Genomic DNA, 20,490 nt, shown 5'->3' with positions numbered 1-20,490 from the left:
TATTGCTGGGGACCTGAGGATGTGCCTTTTCAAGGTTTCATATTAATCGGAGAAGTAGTTACCGAGCTATGGCGATTTAGCCGTTCGCCGTTCGCTTTGGCTTTGCGAATGGACCAAACCATTTCATGTAAATAGAGGGGGGGGTTCTGTGGTCGTTGCGAATGGACCAAACCATTTCATGTAAATAGAGGGGGGGGGGGGTTCTGTGGTCGTTACTGCCACGTGGTTTCAAAGTTTTTTTTTGTTGTTGTTGTTTGCACGCATGTTTTTTTGCACGCACGTACGGGCACCCACGTACGGGCACGTCCTAGTAAACAAGAAAGAGAAATCCGAGATTGCAGACCCTCGCCAGGACGTGTTTGTGTGGTGTATTTTGTGGGGTGCTTTTGTAGTCTTTCATCATTTTGTACAACCCCACTTTCATAGACACGCGTGACACATGACGTCCTCTTTATAAAACCGAATTCAGTATTTTATTTGAAATAGATGTTTTTAAATGAGGCTGTCCTCGGGGTCTTTTGAGTCCCCAGGGTCTTTTGCATCCTCAGAGTATTTTGGGTCCTCTGGTTCTTCATGGTATCTAAGGGTCTTCGGGGTATTTTGGGGTCTTGGTGATCTTAAAGATTCTTCAACGGTCCAATGGGTCTCAGCAGTCCAAAGTGTCGAAAGGTGCATTCTGATAGTACATAATTAATAGACGTACGTAATTAATATAAAGGATGCCACTGACTTCCAACAGTACGTAATTAATAGATATATTGAAAACTCACATGGTTGGAGAAGATAATATAGTAGAGATTCTTCTTCAAACAACAACTTCTGCTGCCAGACCAATCATGTTGAAATTTTAAACACGTCTTCCGTTTTACGACTACTACATTAATTTGAAGTTTCAAATCGATCAATGAAGCGGTTCAAGAGATAGAATTTTTTTTAAAGATTTTCGTTCAATCCAACATGGCCACAAAACCATTTGATGTATGAATTATTCAAGGACACAATGGTATATGCAAGGCATGGGCAACATGTGTGTGAAGTTTGCATGCGATCTGTTCAGCCGTTCTGGAGGAGTGGCTTTTTTATATGGTATTAAATGTTTATTCTTCAAACAATCATGGCCGCCAAACAATGTGACATATGATGTCATGGTTACGGAACTTTTTGTTTGTCATGGGTATCATGCGATCATGCAATCATGCATGTAGTGTTTCGCCTCAATCTGTTCAGCCATTTCAGAGAAAAAGTGTTTGTAGTCGTTTGTAAGGCTTTTCTGTAAAAAAAATAAAAATGGCGGCCAAACCAACTGACAGATGACGTTATTATTTTTAAATTTTTCTCCACCAATTTATCCATAGATAACTCAGGAAATTTCATTCTGATTGGATGAAGTTTTGTACTTGTCGAATTATGACGTCATAATGGAGGGACCTATGACATCATCATTAATATGTTATTCCCAATGGAGAGTTATTTACAATCAGCCATGTCTCAGTTTCAGAGATTTTGGAGATACAGAAGTGCAAAGTTTTTCAGTTTTCAGCAACACCCTCTACTCTGCCGAGGGAAAAATACCTTTCGGTCAAAGTTTTGCTTAAATACCGGAAAGAAAACAAATTTGGTATAATCATTTAATAAATCACTATCACACCACAAAAACAAATAAAAAGGTAATTTTTTGCATTTCTTTGTGCATCGTAAAACACACAAAGTACCATTAGACTTTACAGTGTAATATAATAACCATCAAATAACCAAAGGATACACAACACAACGGGGAATATGTGTCGAGATAGAAACAAAGTAGGAAAAGTGCATCAAAGAAGAAGAGTGATGTTGTGGGACGTCATCAGGAGATTACCAATTACCAGGTACGTGTGGGACGTCATCAGGAGATTACCAATTACCAGATACGTTTGGGATGTCATCAGGAGATTACCAATTAGCAGGTACGCGTGGGACGTCACCAGGAGATTACTAATTACCAGGTACGTGTGGGACGTCATCAGAAGATTACCAATTACCAGATACGTGTGGGACGTCATCAGGAGATTACCAATTAGCAGGTACGTGTGGGACGTCATCAGAAGATTACCAATTACCAGATACGTGTGGGACGTCATCAGGAGATTACCAATTAGCAGGTACGCGTGGGACGTCACCAGGAGATTACCAATTACCAGGTACGTGTGGGATGTCATCAGGAGATTACTAATTACCAGGTACGTGTGGGACGTCATCAGAAGATTACCAATTACCAGATACGTGTGGGACGTCATCAGGAGATTACCAATTACCAGGTACGTGTGGGACGTCATCAGGAGATTACCAGGTACGTGTGGGACGTCATCAGGAGATTACCAATTACCAAGTACGTTTGGGATGTCACCAGGAGATTACCAATTACCAGATATGTGTGGGACGTCATCAGGAGATTACCAATTACCAATTACCAGGTACGTGTGGGACGTCATCAGGAGATTACCAATTACCAAGTACGTTTGGGATGTCACCAGGAGATTACCAATTACCAATTACCAGATATGTGTGGGACGTCATCAGGAGATTACCAATTACCAGGTACGTTTGGGATGTCACCAGGAGATTACCAATTACCAATTACCAAGTACGTGTGGGACGTCATCAGGAGATTACCAATTACCAGATACATGTGGGACGTCATCAGGAGATTACCAATTACCAGGTACGTGTGGACGTCATCAGGAGATTACCAATTACCAGGTACGTTTGGCACCGAGCTTAGTTTGGAAGTTGGTTGATCGTATGTACAATGCAATAATGCTCCACTGACTTGGTACTTTTAAAATAATAAACCTTTTGTACAGCCACAGGAAACAAACCAGTAATAAACAGCTGCCTCTTCGTGAAGAATCAGTAACCGTTGTATGTACAAATGGATAAATGTGGGAGAATCCTGTACAGAATAAAAATCTGGAAATAAAAAAACATGTTCGATCATGTGATCTACGTGTAGAGGAAAGATGCAACTTAAAGAATCATGCAGCGTTCTCTTATCCTCTTTCCCAAACTTTTATTCTTCTTCTTTTTCCCATTCTCTTTGTTCAGCTCCATCTTTCGAGCACGAATTTCTCTCATCAGATCAAAAAACACCTGGAAAACAATTATTATACAGAATCAGGTAAATTGTAAATCTTTCAACAGCATCATACTTACCCTGCACTTCATCATAGTTTGTACTTTAAACAAAGGGGCAATACACCTGGTGCTCACCTGGTAGAATAAACTGTATACTGCACCGACTAAAGGTATTTTAAACCAATTTCAATGGTTGCAGGAAGACAGGGCAGCAGGTAGAATCATACTAACATAATCATAAGACTTTAAACAGAAACAAACAAATACATATTTTGGGGGCAACCCCCACCCGTAGACCCCTAAAGGGGCACATATTTTGATGCCGTGAACAAACATCGGCACATCATGGGTGATGAAGGTTGTGGTGAAGTTTCATTGAAATATTGTGTGTAGTTTCTGAGAAAAAAAGCAAATTCCAATTTTGGGGGATCAAACCCTGACCCCCTTTGGACCCCGATTTTTTTTTAATGCCCTGAGCAAACTTTAGTCACAACACAACAAATATCATTTGTGCCAAGTTTGGTCACAACCCCTTCAGCGGTTTCGGAGAGGAAGTTGCAAGTGTTTACGGACGGACAACGCTCCATCACGTAAGCTCCCCGGAACTTAGTTCCAGGTGAGATAAAAACAATGCAACTACCAACTTGTTTCTCCAATGATGGCCTCGTGGTAAACGGACCGGACTGACACCCGAAATGTTGTGGGTGCAAATACAGCAACAAAAGCAGGACAGAGACTGGGCACACTGCACGATGATGGTCACCTTTGGAACCTTCAAGCCATCTAAAAAGGCTCACATCAGAGGTGCACCTGAATCGGAGCATTCCGAACGAGACGACACGTTCGGCTCCATCCAGGGCTCACTTAATCAGACTCACTTAATCAGCCCAGCACCACCACCACCACCAACACCACCACCACCACCTCAAATCAACATGAATAACCTGCCTCACCGCTCTGTGGATGCAATAGATGCCATCTCTAAAATTCACTGGAGCAACTCACCCTCCGTACTTCAACACCTGCCAGCACAACAACCTGTACCATTAAATAGTAATATATATATATATTATAACAGCAGCAATATAATGTTGGTAATCACACCATTTTACAGTTCCACTTCCTGGTTACACATTATCTTGTCTCTTATATCCAAAATATGTGGCCAGTGCATCTGCGCTGCCAAAGTCCCCTCGTGCCAAGGATAACACTGGGTGGTTGCCATTGCCTTCCCAGACCCCAGTTAGGGCAGGAATTTATATTTTAGGTTACTAGAAACACCTCATCTACTTTGATGAAAAATACTGTGGAATCTTTAACATCCACTAACAAATGCTAACAAATGGGATAACCAACTTAACGTCCATCAGAGGGACGGCACATTGGTTTATCCATCAACCTGCACCTGATCCTACAGAGTTTATAGTCAGGTCGGGGTTAAAAACCAGTCCACCCAGCTTAAAGGGCAAGTGCACCACCTGCACCATCATATGCAGGACACACAACATCCAAACTTAAACTGTGAATGTACAAACAAAAATCACTAATCCTTAATCAAAGCTGGATAAAATTCCTGAAATGCCATTCCATGCAAACAAACACCGAGGAAGCTGCAACAGTTTAAAGAGTAGGTCCACGACCATTTTGTCAATAAAACTTTGGATGGACATCAAGAACTGCCGAGAAGCAGCAAAGCCTATCCCTACATTCCATGAGCAATGCTTATCCCTACATTCCATGAGCAATGCTTATCCCTACATTCCATGAGCAATGCTTATCCCTACATTCCATGAGCAATGCTTATCCCTACATTCCATGAGCAATGCTTATCCTTACATTCCATGAGCAAAGCTTATCCCTACATTCCATGAGCAATGCTTATCCCTACATTCCATGAGCAAAGCTTATCCCTACATTCCATGAGCAATGCTTATCCCTACATTCCATGAGCAATGCTTATCCTTACATTCCATGAGCAAAGCCTATCCCTACATTCCATGAGCAAAGCCTATCCCTACATTCCATGAGCAATGCTTATCCCTACATTCCATGAGCAAAGCCTATCCCTACATTCCATGAGCAATGCTTATCCCTACATTCCATGAGCAATGCTTATCCCTACATTCCATGAGCAATGCTTATCCCTACATTCCATGAGCAATGCTTATCCCTACATTCCATGAGCAAAGCCTATCCCTACATTCCATGAGCAATGCTTATCCCTACATTCCATGAGCAATGCTTATCCCTACATTCCATGAGCAATGCTTATCCCTACATTCCATGAGCAAAGCTTATCCCTACATTCCATGAGCAATGCTTATCCCTACATTCCATGAGCAAAGCTTATCCCTACATTCCATGAGCAAAGCTTATCCCTACATTCCATGAGCAAAGCTTATCCTTACATTCCATGAGCAAAGCCTATCCCTACATTCCATGAGCAAAGCTTATCCCTACATTCCATGAGCAAAGCTTATCCCTACATTCCATGAGCAAAGCTTATCCTTACATTCCATGAGCAAAGCCTATCCCTACATTCCATGAGCAATGCTTATCCCTACATTCCATGAGCAAAGCCTATCCCTACATTCCATGAGCAAAGCCTATCCCTACATTCCATGAGCAAAGCCTATCCCTACATTCCATGAGCAAAGCCTATCCCTACATTCCATGAGCAAAGCCTATCCCTACATTCCATGAGCAAAGCCTATCCCTACATTCCATGAGCAAAGCCTATCCCTACATTCCATGAGCAAAGCCTATCCCTACATTCCATGAGCAAAGCCTATCCCTACATTCCATGAGCAATGCTTATCCCTACATTCCATGAGCAAAGCCTATCCCTACATTCCATGAGCAAAGCCTATCCCTACATTCCATGAGCAATGCTTATCCCTACATTCCATGAGAAATGCTTATCCCTACATTCCATGAGCAATGCTTATCCCTACATTCCATGAGCAATGCTTATCCCTACATTCCATGAGCAATGCTTATCCCTACATTCCATGAGCAATGCTTATCCCTACATTCCATGAGCAATGCTTATCCCTACATTCCATGAGCAATGCTTATCCCTACATTCCATGAGCAATGCTTATCCCTACATTCCATGAGCAATGCTTATCCCTACATTCCATGAGCAAAGCCTATCCCTACATTCCATGAGCAATGCTTATCCCTACATTCCATGAGCAATGCTTATCCCTACATTCCATGAGCAATGCTTATCCCTACATTCCATGAGCAATGCTTATCCCTACATTCCATGAGCAATGCTTATCCCTACATTCCATGAGCAATGCTTATCCCTACATTCCATGAGCAATGCTTATCCCTACATTCCATGAGCAATGCTTATCCCTACATTCCATGAGCAAAGCCTATCGCTACATTCCATGAGCAATGCTTATCCCTACATTCCATGAGCAAAGCCTATCCCTACATTCCATGAGCAATGCTTATCCCTACATTCCATGAGCAATGCTTATCCCTACATTCCATGAGCAATGCTTATCCCTACATTCCATGAGCAATGCTTATCCCTACATTCCATGAGCAATGCTTATCCTTACATTCCATGAGCAAAGCCTATCCCTACATTCCATGAGCAATGCTTATCCCTACATTCCATGAGCAATGCTTATCCCTATTCCATGAGCAATGCTTATCCCTACATTCCATGAGCAATGCTTATCCTTACATTCCATGAGCAAAGCCTATCCCTACATTCCATGAGCAAAGCCTATCCCTACATTCCATGAGCAATGCTTATCCCTATTCCATGAGCAATGCTTATCCCTACATTCCATGAGCAATGCTTATCCCTACATTCCATGAGCAATGCTTATCCCTACATTCCATGAGCAATGCTTATCCCTACATTCCATGAGCAATGCTTATCCCTACATTCCATGAGCAATGCTTATCCCTACATTCCATGAGCAAAGCCTATCCCTACATTCCATGAGCAAAGCCTATCCCTACATTCCATGAGCAATGCTTATCCCTACATTCCATGAGCAATGCTTATCCCTACATTCCATGAGCAATGCTTATCCCTACATTCCATGAGCAATGCTTATCCCTACATTCCATGAGCAATGCTTATCCCTACATTCCATGAGCAATGCTTATCCCTACATTCCATGAGCAAAGCCTATCCCTACATTCCATGAGCAATGCTTATCCCTACATTCCATGAGCAAAGCTTATCCCTACATTCCATGAGCAATGCTTATCCCTACATTCCATGAGCAATGCTTATCCCTACATTCCATGAGCAATGCTTATCCCTACATTCCATGAGCAATGCTTATCCCTACATTCCATGAGCAATGCTTATCCCTACATTCCATGAGCAAAGCCTATCCCTACATTCCATGAGCAAAGCCTATCCCTACATTCCATGAGCAATGCTTATCCCTACATTCCATGAGCAATGCTTATCCCTACATTCCATGAGCAATGCTTATCCCTACATTCCATGAGCAAAGCCTATCCCTACATTCCATGAGCAAAGCCTATCCCTACATTCCATGAGCAATGCTTATCCCTATTCCATGAGCAATGCTTATCCCTACATTCCATGAGCAATGCTTATCCCTACATTCCATGAGCAATGCTTATCCCTACATTCCATGAGCAATGCTTATCCCTACATTCCATGAGCAAAGCCTATCCCTACATTCCATGAGCAAAGCCTATCCCTACATTCCATGAGCAATGCTTATCCCTACATTCCATGAGCAATGCTTATCCCTACATTCCATGAGCAATGCTTATCCCTACATTCCATGAGCAAAGCCTATCCCTACATTCCATGAGCAAAGCCTATCCCTACATTCCATGAGCAATGCTTATCCCTATTCCATGAGCAATGCTTATCCCTACATTCCATGAGCAATGCTTATCCCTACATTCCATGAGCAAAGCTTATACCTACATTCCATGAGCAAAGCCTATCCCTACATTCCATGAGCAATGCTTATCCCTACATTCCATGAGCAATGCTTATCCCTACATTCCATGAGCAATGCTTATCCCTACATTCCATGAGCAAAGCCTATCCCTACATTCCATGAGCAAAGCTTATCCCTACATTCCATGAGCAATGCTTATCCCTACATTCCATGAGCAATGCTTATCCCTACATTCCATGAGCAATGCTTATCCCTACATTCCATGAGCAAAGCTTATCCCTACATTCCATGAGCAATGCTTATCCCTACATTCCATGAGCAAAGCTTATCCCTACATTCCATGAGCAATGCTTATCCCTACATTCCATGAGCAATGCTTATCCCTACATTCCATGAGCAATGCTTATCCCTACATTCCATGAGCAATGCTTATCCCTATTCCATGAGCAATGCTTATCCCTACATTCCATGAGCAATGCTTATCCCTACATTCCATGAGCAAAGCTTATACCTACATTCCATGAGCAAAGCCTATCCCTACATTCCATGAGCAAAGCCTATCCCTACATTCCATGAGCAATGCTTATCCCTACATTCCATGAGCAATGCTTATCCCTACATTCCATGAGCAATGCTTATCCCTACATTCCATGAGCAATGCTTATCCCTACATTCCATGAGCAATGCTTATCCCTACATTCCATGAGCAATGCTTATCCCTACATTCCATGAGCAATGCTTATCCCTACATTCCATGAGCAATGCTTATCCCTACATTCCATGAGCAATGCTTATCCCTACATTCCATGAGCAATGCTTATCCCTACATTCCATGAGCAATGCTTATCCCTACATTCCATGAGCAATGCTTATCCCTATTCCATGAGCAATGCTTATCCCTACATTCCATGAGCAATGCTTATCCCTACATTCCATGAGCAATGCTTATCCCTACATTCCATGAGCAATGCTTATCCCTACATTCCATGAGCAATGCTTATCCCTATTCCATGAGCAATGCTTATCCCTACATTCCATGAGCAATGCTTATCCTTACATTCCATGAGCAATGCTTATCCCTACATTCCATGAGCAATGCTTATCCCTATTCCATGAGCAATGCTTATCCCTACATTCCATGAGCAATGCTTATCCCTACATTCCATGAGCAAAGCCTATCCCTACATTCCATGAGCAATGCTTATCCCTACATTCCATGAGCAATGCTTATCCCTACATTCCATGAGCAAAGCCTATCCCTACATTCCATGAGCAATGCTTATCCCTACATTCCATGAGCAAAGCCTATCCTTACATTCCATGAGCAAAGCCTATCCTTACATTCCATGAGCAAAGCCTATCCTTACATTCCATGAGCAAAGCCTATCCCTACATTCCATGAGCAAAGCCTATCCTTACATTCCATGAGCAAAGCCTATCCCTACATTACATGAGCAAAGCCTATCCTTACATTCCATGAGCAAAGCCTATCCCTACATTCCATGAGCAATGCTTATCCCTACATTCCATGAGCAAAGCCTATCCCTACATTCCATGAGCAAAGCCTATACCTACATTCCATGAGCAAAGCCTATCCTTACATTCCATGAGCAAAGCCTATCCCTACATTCCATGAGCAAAGCCTATCTCTACATTCCATGAGCAATGCTTATCCCTACATTCCATGAGCAAAGCTTATCCCTACATTCCATGAGCAAAGCCTATACCTACATTCCATGAGCAAAGCCTATCTCTACATTCCATGAGCAAAGCTTATCCCTACATTCCATGAGCAAAGCCTATACCTACATTCCATGAGCAAAGCCTATCCCTACATTCCATGAGCAAAGCCTATCCCTACATTCCATGAGCAATGCTTATCCTTACATTCCATGAGCAATGCTTATCCCTACATTCCATGAGCAAAGCCTATCCCTACATTCCATGAGCAAAGCCTATCCCTACATTCCATGAGCAAAGCCTATCGCTACATTCCATGAGCAATGCTTATCCCTACATTCCATGAGCAAAGCCTATCCCTACATTCCATGAGCAAAGCCTATCCCTACATTCCATGAGCAAAGCCTATCCCTACATTCCATGAGCAAAGCCTATCCCTACATTCCATGAGCAAAGCCTATCCCTACATTCCATGAGCAAAGCCTATCCCTACATTCCATGAGCAAAGCCTATCGCTACATTCCATGAGCAAAGCCTATCCCTACATTCCATGAGCAAAGCCTATCGCTACATTCCATGAGCAAAGCCTATCCCTACATTCCATGAGCAAAGCCTATCCCTACATTCCATGAGCAAAGCCTATCCCTACATTCCATGAGCAAAGCCTATCCCTACATTCCATGAGCAAAGCCTATCCCTACATTCCATGAGCAAAGCCTATCCCTACATTCCATGAGCAAAGCCTATCCCTACATTCCATGAGCAAAGCCTATCCCTACATTCCATGAGCAAAGCCTATCCCTACATTCCATGAGCAAAGCCTATCCCTACATTCCATGAGCAAAGCCTATCCCTACATTCCATGAGCAAAGCCTATCCCTACATTCCATGAGCAAAGCCTATCGCTACATTCCATGAGCAAAGCCTATCCCTACATTCCATGAGCAAAGCCTATCCCTACATTCCATGAGCAAAGCCTATCCCTACATTCCATGAGCAAAGCCTATCGCTACATTCCATGAGCAAAGCCTATCCCTACATTCCATGAGCAAAGCCTATCCCTACATTCCATGAGCAAAGCCTATCCCTACATTCCATGAGCAAAGCCTATCCCTACATTCCATGAGCAAAGCCTATCCCTACATTCCATGAGCAAAGCCTATCCCTACATTCCATGAGCAAAGCCTATCCCTACATTCCATGAGCAAAGCCTATCCCTACATTCCATGAGCAAAGCCTATCGCTACATTCCATGAGCAATGCTTATCCCTACATTCCATGAGCAAAGCCTATCCCTACATTCCATGAGCAAAGCCTATCCCTACATTCCATGAGCAAAGCCTATCGCTACATTCCATGAGCAAAGCCTATCCCTACATTCCATGAGCAAAGCCTATCCCTACATTCCATGAGCAAAGCCTATCCCTACATTCCATGAGCAAAGCCTATCGCTACATTCCATGAGCAATGCTTATCCCTACATTCCATGAGCAATGCTTATCCCTACATTCCATGAGCAATGCTTATCCCTACATTCCATGAGCAAAGCCTATCCCTACATTCCATGAGCAAAGCTTATCCCTACATTCCATGAGCAATGCTTATCCTTACATTCCATGAGCAATGCTTATCCCTACATTCCATGAGCAATGCTTATCCCTACATTCCATGAGCAATGCTTATCCCTACATTCCATGAGCAATGCTTATCCCTACATTCCATGAGCAAAGCTTATCCCTACATTCCATGAGCAAAGCCTATCCCTACATTCCATGAGCAATGCTTATCCCTACATTCCATGAGCAATGCTTATCCCTACATTCCATGAGCAATGCTTATCCTTACATTCCATGAGCAATGCTTATCCCTACATTCCATGAGCAATGCTTATCCCTACATTCCATGAGCAATGCTTATCCCTACATTCCATGAGCAAAGCCTATCCCTACATTCCATGAGCAAAGCCTATCCGTACATTCCATGAGCAATGCTTATCCCTACATTCCATGAGCAAAGCTTATCCCTACATTCCATGAGCAATGCTTATCCCTACATTCCATGAGCAATGCTTATCCCTACATTCCATGAGCAAAGCTTATCCCTACATTCCATGAGCAATGCTTATCCCTACATTCCATGAGCAATGCTTATCCCTACATTCCATGAGCAAAGCTTATCCCTACATTCCATGAGCAATGCTTATCCCTACATTCCATGAGCAATGCTTATCCCTACATTCCATGAGCAATGCTTATCCCTACATTCCATGAGCAAAGCTTATCCCTACATTCCATGAGCAATGCTTATCCCTACATTCCATGAGCAAAGCTTATCCCTACATTCCATGAGCAAAGCTTATCCCTACATTCCATGAGCAAAGCTTATCCCTACATTCCATGAGCAAAGCTTATCCCTACATTCCATGAGCAATGCTTATCCCTACATTCCATGAGCAATGCTTATCCCTACATTCCATGAGCAATGCTTATCCCTACATTCCATGAGCAAAGCCTATCCCTACATTCCATGAGCAAAGCCTATCCCTACATTCCATGAGCAATGCTTATCCCTACATTCCATGAGCAAAGCCTATCCCTACATTCCATGAGCAAAGCCTATCCCTACATTCCATGAGCAAAGCCTTTCCCTACATTCCATGAGCAAAGCCTATCCCTACATTCCATGAGCAATGCTTATCCCTACATTCCATGAGCAAAGCCTATCCGTACATTCCATGAGCAAAGCCTATCCCTACATTCCATGAGCAATGCTTATCCCTACATTCCATGAGCAAAGCCTATCCCTACATTCCATGAGCAAAGCCTATCCCTACATTCCATGAGCAAAGCCTATCCCTACATTCCATGAGCAAAGCTTATCCCTACATTCCATGAGCAAAGCCTATCCCTACATTCCATGAGCAATGCTTATCCCTACATTCCATGAGCAAAGCCTATCCCTACATTCCATGAGCAAAGCTTATCCCTACATTCCATGAGCAATGCTTATCCCTACATTCCATGAGCAATGCTTATCCCTACATTCCATGAGCAAAGCCTATCCCTACATTCCATGAGCAAAGCCTATCCCTACATTCCATGAGCAATGCTTATCCCTACATTCCATGAGCAATGCTTATCCCTACATTCCATGAGCAATGCTTATCCCTACATTCCATGAGCAAAGCCTATCCCTACATTCCATGAGCAAAGCCTATCGCTACATTCCATGAGCAAAGCCTATCCCTACATTCCATGAGCAAAGCCTATCCCTACATTCCATGAGCAAAGCCTATCCCTACATTCCATGAGCAAAGCCTATCCCTACATTCCATGAGCAAAGCTTATCCCTACATTCCATGAGCAATGCTTATCCCTACATTCCATGAGCAAAGCCTATCCCTACATTCCATGAGCAAAGCCTATCCCTACATTCCATGAGCAAAGCTTATCCGTACATTCCATGAGCAATGCTTATCCCTACATTCCATGAGCAAAGCTTATCCCTACATTCCATGAGCAAAGCCTATCCCTACATTCCATGAGCAATGCTTATCCCTACATTCCATGAGCAATGCTTATCCCTACATTCCATGAGCAAAGCCTATCCCTACATTCCATGAGCAATGCTTATCCCTACATTCCATGAGCAATGCTTATCCCTACATTCCATGAGCAATGCTTATCCCTACATTCCATGAGCAGAGCAGAAATAATGAATGTTTCAGTGCTAAATCTATGAGTGATCTGTCCATAAACGCTTATTTTACAAGTTCTGTTGAAAGCTGCACCTTCACACTGCAGCAACATTATGTGCTGTGCACTCCATCATCATTTAGTTGTTTTTTTTGTCTCTCTGGAGAAGTCAAAAGTCATGAAATAAATAAACAATGAAGAGTAGTAAACTGAGAGACTGACAAAAGGGTGGTAGAACAGGTGGGGAAAAAAAAACTTGATGAAAGAGGACACGAGATAGTAAGTGGTGGAAGGGAGGAAAATGAACGGAGCGTCCGCCATTGTAAAAATTAATTTGTGGAATGACAATAACAAAATGTACTATTAAGACATATTGACCAAATTCGGGAACAATGTCTCATTTCAATAATACATGCTTTTTTATACACTTTAGGTGACTGACATTTACTATGGAAGGAGGTAAATCATAAACAATATAAAGCCTGATGCAAAATACGTCTGTGGTAAAGGGCAGGAACAAGAGAAATAGAAAAAGCAATCATTTTCTCAACGGTAAAGTGAACATCCATTCACCAGTCGCATACCTTGTCCACGTTTGCACGTGTTTTAGCAGACGTTTCTACATAGCTGACACCCCACTGGCCGGCACGATTATGAGCTTCGTCTACGGACACCTGTCTCTTGTCCTCCAAGTCTGACTTATTCCCCACCAACAGGAAAGGAATGTTTTCATCCTCTTTTACACGCAATATCTGCTCCCTGCAAGGCATCAAAATGTATTGGCATTTACAACTTGTATTTAAAAAAAGAAAAGGCAAATGGCACATCTTCTTGTGTTATCATGTTAAAGGCTGTGTGACTTAGTTTAATGTACTCGTGTACAACATCCATCTATTACTAAAAGGAGAAGCATCCGTCCATCCATGTGTCCGTCATGCTGCCGATAATAAAAATGCTAATAAATAATCGATTTACTTGGAACAAAACAATTGTGTCCCTTTAATCATAGCAATTCCCACTTTAAAAGCCTATCTTTCCAAAATGGAAGAATAAGCGAGACATCGAGCTTTAATGTCAAGGCTCCAATTGTGTGACAGCACTGACCCTATCCCTACATTCCATGATCAAGTGTGACAGATATGTAAGGAGCACACAAAACTATACAAAGTAATACTTCACAAAGCAATAGAAAACAAGAAAAAGAGCAATCGGAGATTGCAAACCCTCGCCAGGATGTATTTTCAGTGGTTTTTAAGGCTTTTGTGTTAAAACAAATATGGCGGCCGAACCACGTGACCGATGACGTCATCATTATTTTTTTCCGAAACTAATTTATTCCTAGATTATGCTCAAGAAATTCATCTTGATCGGATGAAGTTTTGTACTTGTCGAATTATGACGTCATAATGGAGGCACCTATGACATCATCATTAACATATTTTATTCCCCATGGAGAGTTCTTTACAATGAGCCATGTCTCAATTTTTTCTATTCAGCACTTTCAGAGATATAGAGGTGCAAAGTTTTTCGGTTTTTCCAAGATGACGGCTGAACCACGTGACCTATGACGTCATAATTATCATTAAAAAATTATACAGGTGGAGTTGCACCTATGGTGAAAATTTCCTGTCAATCGGACCAACGGTTGCAGAGAAAATCATATTTATTCCGTGCGGACAAACAGACAAACAAACAGACAAACAAACAAACGGACTCAAATGCAATACCCTCTCCTCTGGCGAGGGTAATTACATCAAAGTACACAGAAGGAACACACAAACAACAATAAACACACAAACAACAACAAGAAACACACAAACAACAACAAGAAACACACAAACAACAACAAGAAACACACAAACAACAAGAAACACACACAACAAGAAACACACAAACAAACAACAAGAAACACACAAACAAACAACAAGAAACACACAAACAACAAGAAACACACAAACAACAACAAGAAACACAAACAACAAGAAACACAAACAACAAGAAACACACAAACAAACAACAAGAAACACACAAACAAAAACAAGAAACACACAAACAAACAACAAGAAACACACAAACAAACAACAAGAAACACACAAACAACAATAAACACACAAGCAACAACAATAAACACACAAACAAGAAACACACAAACAACAAGAAACACACAAACAACAAGAAACACACAAACAACAAGAAACACACAAACAGCAACAGGAAACACACAAACAACAATAAGAAGAATCCACAACGACAGCAGCAAGAACAGGTACTACGTATTATTAAAAATGAATCCTTATTTTTGTGTGTTTAACTTTATTATGTGGAAATGGGGGGAGGGTCCTCACCTGCTCCCTTCATTGTGTGAATCCAGTATTGTGGGCACCATAGAGGGTTATTTATTTCCTTTGTATACAAAATCAGGTGTTTGCGTCTTACCTTCCCATTTGTCTGTCTTCATGCGTCATGAAGATCGTGATCTCCCATGTCCCTGTTCTCTACTGTTGTGCCTGTGTGCTTCCCTCTCTCTCCCCATCTTGTCTCCCCCTCCCTTTATTATGTTTTATGTGTCCGTATATGTTTTTTGTGTTTCATGTGCTAGCTCTTACATGAGCCTCGATCTTGTATACAAAAAAACCAAAACAAAACAACAAAAAAAACAAACATGGCATTCAAGAAATATGACTTTAATCCCCTATAAATTTCGTAGTTTGGGAACACATCGGATATGGGAATTATACAGACTATGTACAGTCACGTGAAAAAGTAAGTACACCCCATGTAAAGTTTTGACTTTTTCAACATATTTCAACATACAGCTATTTGATCTTCATTTCAACAATATTGACAGATAAAGGTGATATAATATAACAAATATCATGAAACATTTACATTTTGTAGTCAATTGTATAATTTAAATAAACATAAATGCAAATTTCGCATGTGGAAAAAGTAAGTACACCCCTACATTTATCACTACTTCAAATACCTAAAATTTGAATCAGGTGCACCAGCTCAGGTGCAAATGATTAGAACATCGTTAGAGAGGATCTTGGAGGAACCTGTCTTATTTAAACCTCAGACATTTAGTTTGGTTTGCTCTTTGTTGTTGAAGTGTACGGCGTCACCGTGCCTAGATCAAAAGAGCTCTCTGAGGCCTTCAGAAAGAAGGTTATAGATGCCTATGAGTCGGGGAAGGGATTAAAAAAGATCTCCAAACAATTTGAAATCAATCATTCGACTGTCAGGAAGACCATCTACAAGTGGAGAAGATTCCAAACAACTGCCAACTTGTTCAGGCCAGGCCACCCCAGCAAGTTCAGCCCGAGAGCACACCACAAGATGCTGAAAGAAGTCTCTAAGAACCCCAGAATGTCATCACGGGACCTGCAGGTAGCTCTTGCCACTGTTGATTTCAAAGTGGAAACACACAAACTCCTCTGGCGAGGGTAATTACATCAAAGTACACAGAAGGAACACACAAACAACAACAAACACACAAACAACAACAAGAAACACACAAACAACAACAATAAACACACAAACAACAAGAAACACACACAACAAGAAACACACAAACAAACAACAAGAAACACACAAACAAACAACAAGAAACACACAAACAGCAGTCTGCAGCCTCCTCACTCTCTGCAGACCTGGACAAAATCACAGACTGGGCAAACAAATGGAACATGTCTTTCAATCCTGATAAATCTCACACTCTTACGATGTCTCTCCGAAAAGACCGACTGGAAAACCCTCCCATCCACTTTCTGAATAATCCTCTCCAAGAAGTTCTGTCACTCAAGCTTTTGGGTCTCACTATCTGCCATGATCTTTCCTGGGAAAACCACATTTCAAATCTGGCCTCCAAAGCCAGTCGCCGACTGGGCATCCTCCGTCGTGCGAAGTCCTTCCTTGGCACACCTGAGCTCCTCACCACATACAAGGCTTTCATCCACAGCTCTATGGAATACTGCTCTCCCCTCTGGTCTGGTGCTCCTGCCTCACACCTAGCCCGTCTTCACGCTGTTGAAACCAAAGCGTTCAGAATCATTGGAATCTCCCGCGATGAAGCTAACTCCAAGGGCCTTTCACTCACTCACCGCAGGCAGGTTGGTGGTCTTTCCGTCTTCTACCGACTCCTCTCTGGCCTTGCCCCCCCAGCCCTCTCTGGGCTCTGTCCCCCAAATATTCCTACAGGTCGCACAAGATCTGCCTGCAACCCTCTTATGGTTAAACTGCCAAAATCAAGACTTTCTGCTCACCTTCACTCCTTCATTCCTCTTTTCTCCCGCCTCTGGAACAAACTACCTCACTCTTCAATCCCACTCCACCCTCCAGGTCTTTAAAACAGCTGTTCACCACCATCTCTTATCCTCCCCCATCCAAAACCTTGATCTTTTCTACCCCCGCTAATTTCGGTCCCCTTGTGTTTTATACTTCTCCCCCCCCCCCCCCCCCCCCTTCCCACGCCTCCTGCCACCAAGCCCTCTCCCTCCCACACTTCTCCCTGCTCTCAAATGTTGTGGTTGTGTGCTTCCCCGTCTCTCCCCATCTTGTCTTCCGCTCCCTCTTTTTGTATATTTTGTTTGTCTGGTTGATTTGTTTGTGAAATAAATGTTAGCTCTTTCACGAGCCTCGATTCAGTATACCAAAAAAGAAAGAAAAAAAAGTGCACGAGTCTACCATGAGAAAGAGGCTGCACAAATTTGATCTACATGGGAGGTGTGCCAGGGGGAAACCTTTGCTGTCCAGAAAGAACATCAGGGCAAGACTAAAGTTTGCCAATGAACACCGAGGCAAAGACCAACACTTCTGAAACAATGTGCTCTGGACAGATGAGTCAAAGGTAGAGCTATTTGGCCACAGTACCAGAAGACATGTTTGGCGAAAACCAAAGACATCATTTGACCACAAGAACCTGATACCAACTGTAAAGCATGGTGGTGGAAATATTATGGTTTGGGGCAGCTTTGCTGCATCAGGGCCTGGGCAGCTCACCATCATAGAATCCGCTATGAATTCTTCATTGTACCAGAGGGTGTTTGAGAATAATGTGAGGCCATCTGTCGGAAAGTTGAAGCTCAACCGAAGGTGTACATTGCAACATGACAATGACCCTAAACATACCAGTAAATCCACCAAGGAATGGCTGAAAATAAATAAATGGAGGGTTCTGGAATGGCCAAGTCAAAACCCAGATCTAAATCCCATCGAGATGTTGTGGGGGGATTTGAAACGAGCTGTGCATGCAAGAAACCCCTCAAACATCGCACAGCTGAAAGAATTCTGCATGGAGGAGTGGGCAAAAATTTCTCCCAGTCGATGTCAGAGACTGGTCGACAGTTATAAGAAACGCCTACTTGAGGTTGTTTCTGCCAAAGGGGGCAATACCACCTATTAGAGCCAAGGGTGTACTTACTTTTTCCACATACGAAATTTGCATTTATGTTTATTTAAATTATACAATGGACTACAAAATGTAAATGTTTCATGATATTTGTTATATTATATCACCTTTATCTGTCAATATTGTTGAAATGAAGATCAAATATCTGTATGTTGAAATATGTTGGAAAAGTCAAAACTTTACATGGGGTGTACTTACTTTTTCACGTGACTGTACGTGAATACATTATGTTAGTGTCCAAGCAGTACGTGAACACATTGTTAAATACTCTTCAAAACGCAACATCATTCAGAATCACAGCAACAGTGCAATGGTAATACCAGCAGAAGCGATCACAGCAAAAACCAAAGATGTCAGCACCGAATATACGCAACGGGATGTATCCAAGTCCTCGAGTAGGGAACGTACCGGAGCTCTACAGTGGCAGAAAAGGACTCCTGTTCCGTGATGGAGAACACACACAGAAACCCTTCGCCACTACGAAAGTAGTTGTCACGAATTGCAGCATAATCCTCCTGCCCAGCCGTATCGAGAATGTCAATCTGCACCTCCTCTCCATCCAAAACCACAGGCTTGCGGTAACTGTCTGCCTTTGTCGGTTCGTAATCCTCCACAAACTGCATGTAAAAAGGACACCACGTCAGAGGTTCCGCACATGTCTAAGTGGCAGACATTAAAAGTAAAGCACTCACGATGTTACTACCATGCACGGAGAGCAGTGATCTCTTGGGTAATTGCTCGTGTTTAAAAGTCATTACTTTTTTGTGGGACCACATTTTTGTATTCCACCATCAGATGAATAATTAAAAATGTATGCAGTTTAAAACACTTTTCGGCCACAATATGTCTGGACCTAGCTTCATCATGTGTACTACAGATCTGGGGATAACTTCATTATGATGTTCACAGGAATTATACCTTACCAGGATGTGCTTCCTACGGGAGCAGCCAAGGGGTTTATGTTATTATCCTTATTCAAACGTGTAATTTAAAATACCTCTCACCTAACCCCCGCTCTAGCAGGGAAAATGGCCTTAAAATGCGTGTTGTTGTTGTTGTTGTCTCCACCGCTTATAATTCAAAACACCTCAATGCATTGGACCACGTGGGGACAGGACAGGTGCGTGATGAAAGGTGCGTGATGAAAAGTGTATGATGAAAAGTGTATGATGAAAAGTGTATGATGAAAAGTGTATGATGAAAAGTGTATGATGAAAAGTGTATGATGAAAAGTGTATGATGAAAAGTGCGTGATGAAAAGTGTATGATGAAAAGTGTATGATGAAAAGTGCGTGATGAAAAGTGTATGATGAAAAGTGTATGATGAAAAGTGTATGATGAAAAGTGTATGATGAAAAGTGTATGATGAAAAGTGTATGATGAAAAGTGCGTGATGAAAAGTGTATGATGAAAAGTGTATGATGAAAAGTGTATGATGAAAAGTATGTGATGAAAAGTGTATGATGAAAAGTGCGTGATGAAAAGTGTATGATGAAAAGTGCGTGATGAAAAGTGTATGAAGAAAAGTGTGTGATGAAAAGTGCGTGATGAAAAGTGTGTGATGAAAAGTGTATGATGAAAAGTGCGTGATGAAAAGTGTATGATGAAAAGTGCGTGATGAAAAGTGTATGATGAAAAGTGCGTGATGAAAAGTGTATGATGAAAA

General features: G+C 42.0%; 1 protein-coding gene across 3 annotated transcripts in view; it reads right to left on the bottom strand.

Moving 5' to 3' along the window:
* Window positions 1-1,304: 1,304 nt before the first annotated feature.
* The window catches only part of LOC137429533 (ras-related protein Ral-A), a 44,740-nt gene continuing 25,554 nt past the window's right edge, over window positions 1,305-20,490 (bottom strand). For all 3 annotated transcript variants that reach the window (XM_068119503.2, XM_068119502.2, XM_068119504.2), the window contains exons 3-5: window positions 19,233-19,441; window positions 13,999-14,173; window positions 1,305-3,129 (exon numbers count right to left, since the gene is read on the bottom strand). In XM_068119503.2, coding sequence (XP_067975604.1) covers window positions 3,007-3,129; window positions 13,999-14,173; window positions 19,233-19,441 — 507 coding nt within the window. In that variant the 3' untranslated portion in view covers window positions 1,305-3,006. The remainder of the gene's footprint in view (window positions 3,130-13,998; window positions 14,174-19,232; window positions 19,442-20,490) is intronic.

This window comes from Myxine glutinosa, chromosome 6, assembly GCF_964187855.1.
Source record: "Myxine glutinosa chromosome 6, kmMyxGlut1.1, whole genome shotgun sequence".
In the NCBI taxonomy this organism is placed as follows: Eukaryota; Metazoa; Chordata; class Myxini; order Myxiniformes; family Myxinidae; genus Myxine; species Myxine glutinosa.
This window is presented reverse-complemented; position numbering and strand designations above follow the sequence as displayed.